This window comes from Chaetodon trifascialis, chromosome 3 (genome assembly GCF_039877785.1).
Source record: "Chaetodon trifascialis isolate fChaTrf1 chromosome 3, fChaTrf1.hap1, whole genome shotgun sequence".
Classification (NCBI taxonomy): Eukaryota; Metazoa; Chordata; class Actinopteri; order Chaetodontiformes; family Chaetodontidae; genus Chaetodon; species Chaetodon trifascialis.
The window spans coordinates 32,509,637-32,519,816 of record NC_092058.1 but is presented as its reverse complement, the minus strand read 5'-3'; the positions used below and the strand labels follow the sequence as shown (position 1 = coordinate 32,519,816).

The following is a 10,180-nucleotide window of genomic DNA, read 5'->3' as shown; positions in this document are numbered from 1 at the left end:
GAACTATAAGCTATAGTTTTTGTGTTAAATATTGGGTAGTTTGTTATGAATACTCACTTATACACGTTTTGACAAGATAAAATTAATCCATGTTAACATAACCTACAAGTGTCAGTTCAGCTTGTACTGAATTTTGTTAATGAGCATGGGAAAATCTGTCAAATCATCAGGGTTGTTTTTTTTTTTTTCGTCTTTTACAAATATAAACATTGTTTTACTAATCTGTATCTCAATCACTGAAAACTACAGTTATTCAGGATTTAAAACAGGATTCAAATAACACAAGGAATACTTCTCAACCTTCATTATTTTATTGATATTAAGTGTAATATGTCAACAGGCATTACAGGCATCTTTGTGTGTTGGTAGAGAAGCAGAGGTCTATTCACTTTTATCACTTGGATCATCGTATCATCCTCTGCATGCACCACAGTCATACCATTACTGAGTAGCTGACCCTGCACCAGCTAGTGGTGCACATGCTGCTGTTTTGGATACCATCTGTGTCAACGTGAACAAGCCTGCAAGCAAAATAGTTTACCCTGATAGATGATCTTGTAGCCAGTCAGTGGTAGACTTGGGTGTGGTTGTGCATCGTGGTGGGCAGAAGTTCCTCTTTTTGTGCCCGCTCAAATGAAGTGATACATCATACTGAGTAGATAACCACACCCTTTCTTCTGACAGTGTGCTTGTCATTCAACGAAGTAATGAGGCACTACTTATTAAGGGTTTTTTTTACGAGGAAAATGACCACTACACATTGAAACAACGTTAAAATAGACAATAAAGTGGTTTTCGTACATTTTAAAACTTCATTAATGGAGAAAATACCGGTCTTGCAAGGCATTCTGAGAAATCTGTCGTACCCCTCCGTTTGGAGTGTGCCTCGGAAAAATCTCCGTTTGGAGGGGTACATAGCCCTACCACTTCCCCCTACCCCTCCGTCATAATGAGAATTGGGACACCCCTACCCCTTCACGTGAACGCGCAAAACGGAGGGGTAGGGCCAAGGGGGAGGGCCAAGGGGTGAAATGGGATTCAGCCTAACTAATCAGTAAAAAAGTGGAATGAATGATTAGTAATGAGTCATCACTAGTCACTAGTTTGTGCCACTCAGCAGTGGGTTCAGAGTTCATATAAAATGATACATGAAGAAAGTGGTCAGTATGCCTCCTAACAGATTTTCATGAAGTAATCATTACTTAATGACTTATTAATATAGTATCTCAGTTTCTGTTGTCTGGTACCTCATTGTTATACTACACTATATAGGCCTCAAGCTTTGTGTACTGTATTGTGAGGTGCTACTAAACTGCTCACAGCTGATGTTTTTCTACCTTAACAGAAGCACTGGTTCAGGACAATCATATTCTTTCCACAATTTAAAGCGACTCACTTCCAGATTTTCACCTAAAGCATTTTTAACATGAAACCCATATTTGAAACTCAAAGCCAAACTGCCCCTGCATGTTTAAATATCCATCAGTGTAATGATGATATGCTGTTGCTGACAGTGCTTGACAGACACAGGCTGGCAGGACAAAGAACATGTCATGCTGAAGTGTTATGGTTTTACCTCTAGGCTAAGGTTGATGGATGAGCAGCAAAGATGGCAGATGATGTGCAGATAGAGTTGTTGTTCCATCTGTCAATTTCAGAATCTTGTTTTAAAGTAGAAAATACAACTGCTACTACTGTTATTTACAACTGCAACTACTGTTATTACATCCACTGTCACTATTACTGTGACTGCATGTCTGTCTATCTCTCTCTCTCTGTCTCTGTCTGTCTCTCTCTGACTGCATTTCTGTCTGTCTCTCTCTGTCTGTCTCACTCTCTCCCTCTCTAACCCAACGAGAGGCCGCCCACCCAGAGCCTGGTTCTGCCTGAGGTTGGCCTGTACCAGCTCTGTTTGGAAAGTGTCCTGAGACAACTTTTGTTGTGATTTGGCGCTATACAAATAAAATTGAATGGAATTGAATTGAGGGCTGCACGGTGGCGCAGCAGGTAGTGCGTGTGCCTCACAGCAAGAAGGTCGCCAGTTTGATTCCCGGGATGGGCCTTTCTGTTTGAAGTTTGCATGTTCTTCCCGTGCATGTGTGGGTTCTCTCCGGGTACTCCGGCCTCCTCTCACAGACCAAAAACATGCTCATTAGGTTAATTGGTGACTCTAAATTGCCCCTAAGTGCCCCCTAGGTGTGAGTGTGAGTGTGAATGGTTGTTTGTGTATATATGTTGCCTTGCGATCAGCTGGCGACTGGTCCAGGGTGTACCCTGCCTCCCGCCCATTGACAGCCCCCCTCGTGACCCCAAAAGGGATAAACGGCATAGAAAATGGATGGAATTGAATTGAATTGAAAATGTTTTAATTCTGACTCAAACCTCTGCTATATCAAACTGGCAAAATGGCAAAGTGCAATCTAAGTCTTCTGTATTGATGTCACCCATGGTGTTTAAGTGACACCTAAGCAGCTGCTGTCTGGGATTCAGTTTTCATTTAAAATTAATGGTTTCCACAGCCTTTGTTGTGCAGAGGTGAGTTTTGGTAAATCCTTCCTTTTCCTCTGTGGGATGAAACACCGCTCACACTCCTGGAGATCAATATTTAAATCTGTGGACTCAGCTCCCAACATGCACACAGTGAGGCATTGAGTCTATTTATTTTGATACCACTGAGAGCTTGTGTTTGAAAGTTTCAGATCCTGAATACAAATGAAATGTAGACAAGACATTTTTGCTCAACATTTTTGAATTGATAAGCAATGCTCCTTCATACTTTTGATTTGGCAAGGCAGAACAATGAGAAGGTTGGAGATAGACAAACACCACCAGGTCATCGTAATCAGTGTTGTGCATGAACATGCTAAAAGAGCACATTCATTGAACATGTTTATGTTTTTGAACGTATCCGTTTGCAATTAATGAGTGTGTTAATGATACTCTGTCTCTGACTGGCTTACGGTGATATTCTTACCCAAATCCTAACAAATCTCACTTCTCACATTTAAACCTAACCAAATCAACCAATGAAGGATGAGCCTATCAGAGGCAGAATAGGGCAGGTCATGACTTTCCCATCCTGGGAAACAATGCTGGCCTGCTGAGCACAACTAACAATTCAGACAAATTGAATATGAATGAATATTTGAAGGACTTTTATAAACAAATCAGAACAAATTCCAATGGGAAAAAATCTCACATTTTCAAACAGAGTAAAACAACAAGATCAGTCACATCACCATCAAATTTGTGAAATGACATCCAGTTGAAAAATCCAGCCAGTCTTGGGAAATATCTCCAAGTCAGTGATGATCACAAGAAATCATTAACAAAAGTTAAGACCAAAGTTCCTACTTCCTTCACCCAAGTCACACTCACAGCATTATGTAAACCTTTGTTTCTCAACAATAAGCAGACAGGCTTGTAACTTAGATTGTAGAAGATCTGTAGCCTTTGCAGCTCACCCAATTGTGTAAATTCACAATTCCAATTCCAAAAAAGTTGTGACGCTGTGACAGTTTTCTGAAGTGTTCCTGAGCTTATGTAGTAATCTCTTTTATACAATCATGTGTTCACAAAGTGGTGAACCTCGCTCCATCCTCGCTTGAGTGGTGAACAACTGAGCCTTTTGAAGATGCCCCTTTCATACCCAATCAAGATACTATCACCTGTTAGTAACGAACCTGTTGAAACTTACAAAAAGCAATGACGGTGAAGAAGTTGTGTTAGTTCAGTGGTTCAAAATTTCGAACTGTGAACTATGAATGTGAACTAGCTTATTTTAATGTGTGTGAAGTAAGTTACCTCTTGTGAAACTTGCACAACACTGTAAACATTGATTTATGGCAGCAAAGCTATTTCAGTGTGTTGCATCAGGAGGGCTTGTTTCAGTTCATTCACTGTTATTTGACCTTATATCAGATCCGTTTACCATTTTTGTCAACACTGAGTTTGAAATTGTCTTGCGATCTTCCTATCATGGTGCAGAAATTCAATACGCAATGAGGCAGAGTGCAGCTTTATCACCTTGAGGCAGAGCCTGCATGCAATTCCAATAACATCAGGTGCTGCTGCATAAAATTGCAGGTCCAGTTTTAGGGTAGGATTCTTCTACTCTCTCAATGGATATGCACTCAGAAGCAATTATGCCCTCTCTGTCTGTCCGTTCACCCACAGTAACTACTGCCTGCAGTTTCCTCTCAACATTACCCTTACAAAAAAGTTGCTAACCAACTATCCCACAGACTGTGGGAGATTCTGAGTGACTGCAATGCTGCAATACTGCAATGTTTCTGTTTTTTTTTGTTTTTTTTTATGTGCTTCTTTCTGCAGTCAACTATCTTGGCATTCTTCATATCAGAAATATTATTCTTAAATTGTCTTATAGTGACCTCAAATCAAGTACCTTTGCATTTTCTTAAAAATCAGCTTTAACCTTAATGGATTGTTTGAAAGTAATTAGTGAAGTTGTAAAGTGGTCCTTTACAGCAAAAATCTATTTCTACATAACATTAACAGCAATGATTTGAAGATGTTGTTATTGCTCCTAATTTCTAGTTCCAAGCTGTTTACAAAGTGCTGAAGGGCTGTGTGATATTGTGACGAGGAAAGTCGAATAACAGGTAACACTTTCTGGCAGGCAATGATGAGAGATATTCTGCCTCCATCTCCTTTGGCACAAACATCATGTGTCACACAGATACTGTGGTGTTGGTGCTGACACGCCCCTATCACTTGCCCAAATATAAATGCAAAAGTCTTCAGGCAGAAATAAAAGCAATGCTGAAAACAGACACAAACAACTCCTACTGTGACTGTTATTGTACTATTATACAAATGGGCCATGTTATATTCTTAGTCTAATGTGATAGTTCTCAAACTTTTTCTGGCATGCCCCCCATCAGAGGCCAAGAAAAGTTCACAGACCTGACCCCACATTTGTTTTAAATCATTAACAATGATAGGGGAAACAACTGATAAGAAAGGATCCAAGTTAAATGTTAGTGAAAGAAAGGTCAGCATGATAACTTCAGCAAATTCGTCATTGCTTATTTTCCCTAGATAAAACATATTTGTTCAATTTAGTTTGATTTTTTACGGGAGCTTTAATGAGCACTGTTATGTTTATGTTCAGTGTTTCACAGTAGAACATAATGTGCCAACAAATGTGCTAAACTGTTTTTGTATTGTGGATTTTTTTTTATATTTTGGAAGCTGCATTTTTACTAACTTCATGTGTACTAGCATCTCAGACTAAACACAGCACAGCAGTTATAATATCAGAGGCTTTTATAACTCTGGAAAATAGCAGAGGCAAAATATTTTCCCATTTGCCAATGATCACAAGGTAAACAGGCAAAGGTAGATGCTTCTTCCTTCCCAGCTTTTGGTTCTAAATTGCTGTTCTATGTTTCTTGCTACTTTACTGTACAGACACCACTGTCAATCAATGCAATAGCATGAACAGAAGTGTAAGGAATGTGTGCCATGCCAGATGCACCTGCATGTTTAGTTAGATCCCACTTGTCAGTTGTTTTTTTAATTTTATTATTAGTCTGTATTTTGATATTATGTTATTTAAGTTTTGTTGTTGTTGTTGTTGTTGTTTTGTTGTTAATCTTGTTTAAAAATGTATTATTATTATTATTATTATTATTATTATTATTATTATTATTATTATTATTATATTATAGAAGGGATTGCTCCTAGCTCCATTAGTAGTCTGCTGTATCATGCCACTGTGGTAGGTTGATCTACAGTATAATAGGCTCTGTTAAATTACTTCAGTAACTTCTTTTTTTTTCCCTGCCAGTAAAAATATGGTTTATGAATGCTGTATGTTAAAGAGGGCTTCCAATTCCAATTCAGCAAATACCATAATTTTGCGACACTATTGGTTGAGGTAGTAGATGGAACATTCAGTTTCCCTCCTTTCTTCTGCCTAATATGCTCCTGTCCCCTCTGTCTCTTGTCTGTCTCTCTGCTGTTGGTCTTGTGTGTCTATGTGTTTACTGCAGGACATTGCTGGCAGGTCTGGTCCAGCCCCTTTCACTCCTGACACAAATCATGCCATCAAGACCCACCTGCCGCTCAGGGTTAGACCTTTAATATCAAATTGTGGTGTATGAGCTCTGTCCTTTCAGCTGAAACTTAGTTAACACTGTAACCTGAGTGTTCTGTAAACCTCTGTTTATTCATTATTAAATAATACAAAGACAAGTTTGTCTTATTATTCTTTATGGAAAGTTCTCTCAAATGAAACAAAAGACATTCCACCACAGTTAACACTTAGGGCCAAACATAGCACTTGCAGCTGTCTTCGAACACAGTGCCGACTCCACACATTGTCAGATATGTTCGTCCGCCTGAACACACGTAGAAGCTTCTCCTATCATCCGGGTTGGCGTACATGCCATCAGGCTTGTCTTTGCAGAAGCTGTGTCCTGGGACAGGGATGGTGGTCTTGGTGGATGAAACACTGGTGGTACCACTGGGTTTAAGGGTTATTGTGGAGGCTGATACAGCAGTGGTAACAGCAGGTTTCTTTGTTGTGGTTGTGGTTGATGAAAGTGGAGGCATCTCTGTGAGCGGTGGAACAACCTTATATGGTCAGTTTTGGATGCATATGGCTAGTGTAAAGGGCATCACAATGGTTCCCAAAAACCTGCCCAAAACTTAATGTTGCCCACAATAACTTAATATTCTTGTCTTACCTTGACAAGCTAGGACCATATTGAGTAACAAAAGATGAAGTAAGACTTACCAACATTTATGAGTTTGCGCAGATGGGACAGCAGAGGATGACTTCCTGTTCAACAGAACTCTCCTTTAAAGTCATCCAGATCCAAGGCCCACACAAAGGCACCACCATACTTCATGTCCTTCATGTACTGGACCTGTGGATTTCATAAATATCAGTCAACTGCAAATGAAGGAAAATTTAATCCTGTATGTCTTGAAACCTACACTGCAGATCAACTATCTATCTGCAAAGCCAGTGTATTGATATGCCACATACCTTGATCTCATAGCTCTCCCTGGTATCAAATCCTACCCACTCATTGTTCTTGCTGGCATAGGGCACTTTCTGATCATCAATCCACTGAATGGTGGTGCCCTTCAGGAAGGTACAGATCTGAAAGACAGGATTAGAGAAATGTTGTTGGATTGTTCCATTGTCCACTGTATTTCATTTTGTTCAGATGTTACCTCATAGTAGGACCAAAACCCAGCTTCACGGGTGTATGGACCAGCCGATGCAGCGCCACTAGCTGGGGCTCCAATGCCAGTGTTTGATGATGTCAGACGGAATGTGCGACCATAAGCAGTGAATCCCATCATCAGCTTCTCCACTGGGGTGCCATTGTCTCTCCAGTATTTCATGGCAAAGTCCTGAAATAGAAATGGAGGGATGAAGAATGCAGACATGATTAACTGTATTTCTTAATGCATTCTGTGGCAGCTGTTCTTGTTGGCAATCAAAGTCATATTTAATTGAAGATTGAATTGGATTAACTGGATATTTGTATTCCTGTGCCATTTGTGCTGTAAACATAAACAATGCATCATATATCTGAATTAAATACTGGTTTGTCTGTCTGTATGCTTGTCAGTCACAGGCATGTGTCATAGGCTGTGACTTCATAATGTCATCCATGAATGTTAAAGGCTCAATAGCACCACTATGTCTCTTACAGTGTTGAAATAGATGAGATCACCGCTGTCCTGTGAGCCACGGTACAGTGGGCTGTTGTGTCCAGTGAATCGCTCCCAAGCTCCGTGGAAGTCATAAGTCATCACATTGATGAAGTCCAGATGCCTGGAAGTGCATATGCCATTCTAATTAGGGCAATCTACTTAGTCAAACTTTTCATCAGAAACAAAGATTGATTTAAAAAAAATCAGCATTTCCAAAAAACTAATAAAACTAAAAAATCTGCAGTACTTGGCTATCTCAGCAATCTCATATCCTGCATCGATGGTTCCCTTTCCAGCAGACGTTGCAGCAGTCAGCATGAGCTGAGACTTGTTGGTGGCCTTGGCCTCAGCTGCATAGGCTTCAACAAGTTCCTGCAAATGAAGAATACGGAGGCACTTTCTAAAAAATAGTGTTATCAATACAATTTTTCCGAAGTGAACAGATCTTGACCCACCTTGCAGAGCAGAGTGAACCTCTTCTTGTCCTCTGGGGGACTTCCACGAGATCCAGGATACTCCCAGTCCAGATCCAGACCATCAAATCCATGAGTCCTCAGGAATTTGATTGAAGACTGGATGAACTTCTGACGGTTGGCTGAAGAGGACACCATGACGGAGAACCTAAAGAAATTTGTTAAACAATAATGGGTAAAATTATCCTGAAATGCATGCAAGATCATGAGTTTGGCATATATCAAATTTCTACCTTTATCTAAATCTAAGCCATATCATCCTTTTGTAAACTAACCTTTAATTCCATATTTGACACTTGAGATGTTTTTAAGGAAGTATAAATTTGATAAACGAAGAAATACTCACTGAGTTGAGCCAAAGTTCCATCCACCAGTAAGGTTTTCAGACCTGGGTTCCTTTAAAACATATGTTTGTTATGATTTGCATACCTCAGAATATTTGGGTTGACAAACTCTTGTTTATCACACAGTGTGTGTACATAGCTAAAATTGGGATTTTTAAACATCACATTTTACTTATAGTCATTCACAGAGATATATTATACCATTAAAAGACAAGTTCTTACTTGCTCTTTAGGCCATTGAAGGCCTTGTAGAGGGTCTCATCATTCCATTCATAGGTAACCAGCTCGCTGTTGTTGTTGATGATGGAGAAAGCATAAATCAGATGGGTGCACAGGAAGGGATCCACGTTCTGGGGCATGTATTTCCCAGTGCCAGGTCTGTACTGGGACCAGTTGGTGAAATAGCACACCATCTGGGAGGCAGTTGCTGGAGATAAGTGAAAGCAAATCTATGGTCACCATTGCATGTAATGTCTATTATTTTCAAACACTGTAGAAACTCTGGTTGCATGACCATGTCATAAGTATAATACTCAAGATTAACTTACTCAGGTGGCACATTACCAGGCACAAGCCTAAAAAGAGAGATTTAGAGATGAATGCTTTATATTTTGGAAGGATAGCATGAAAATACAAGGCTTGTATCATGTTATCATGTGCATCATGGTGATGTAAAGCACTGAATCCTGATGACTGTTTACCTGCCAGTATTATGAGCTTGGTCATCTTGATTTCAAAGCTCACAACTTTAACTTCTTTTTTTTCTAAAATAAATAGATTGATATGTCATGAAAAAAACAGATATTAAAAATTAATATGATTACATATTCATTGGAATTATGAAATTATTCTAATGTATAACTTGACACGAACTATTATGAACTCAAAGCACAAGACCTATGAAACAATTTTAAGGCGGTGCTTCAACAATGACTTGAACCATCATTGTTTCTTTGGAATCTTCAGAGCTTGTTGTTCTCATTTAAATCAAACAATATCAAGTTATTTCAGTTACCTTACAGATTTCACACATGAATGTGGATGTTCCACTGTTCCACTTCCAATAACATGAATTTCAGATGTACGTATTTCTAAAAAACATAATTTCATCATGAGAGAAGAAACATCTTATTGATTAATATCTTGAATTGAATTTTGTGGACTTTAAGTGCATTTTCACTGTAAGCACAGTCTATAAGCCCCGGTTTGCAGGTGCAACAACATCTGGAAGAAAAGAAAACCCAGAGGAAATGGAATCATGCTAAACTGGAGCTAAATATCTAAAGTCTACACTGAAGTAGCTCTCAGAAACACAAGAGAAGAGAAGAAAAGAAGTGATACTGCTGAATTTCCAGTGCAAGCTTACCTTGGGATCTCAGAAGGAACCAATGTGTACTAGTTTTCCAGCTTCTTATATACATCCCACCTCTGTGGAGTAGCCGATATCAGTTCTCCTCGCATATCATGAGAAGGAGGTGGGCAATAATGATATGTGTATGATAGTACATTGCACATACAGAAAAGGGTAAGATAAATAACATCAGTTCAGGCCTGATGTTACTTAAGACAGATTGTGATAATCCATGGTATATGGTTCTGTATTTCTGCAGACTCCATTAAGATCATTACATGACTTTGACTCAAGCTGCTCAGGACTGTTCAGTC

General features: G+C 39.3%; 1 protein-coding gene across 1 annotated transcript; it reads right to left on the bottom strand.

Moving 5' to 3' along the window:
• Nucleotides 1-6,288: 6,288 nt before the first annotated feature.
• LOC139328749 (acidic mammalian chitinase-like) lies at nucleotides 6,289-9,241 on the bottom strand. Its single transcript, XM_070958741.1, is given in 12 exon segments — nucleotides 6,289-6,581; nucleotides 6,764-6,896; nucleotides 7,019-7,135; nucleotides 7,210-7,392; nucleotides 7,696-7,819; nucleotides 7,946-8,070; nucleotides 8,154-8,319; nucleotides 8,518-8,545; nucleotides 8,548-8,567; nucleotides 8,738-8,942; nucleotides 9,064-9,090; nucleotides 9,217-9,241. Coding segments are annotated over 12 exon segments (1,446 nt in total).
• Between the last annotated feature and the right edge of the window lie 939 nt (nucleotides 9,242-10,180).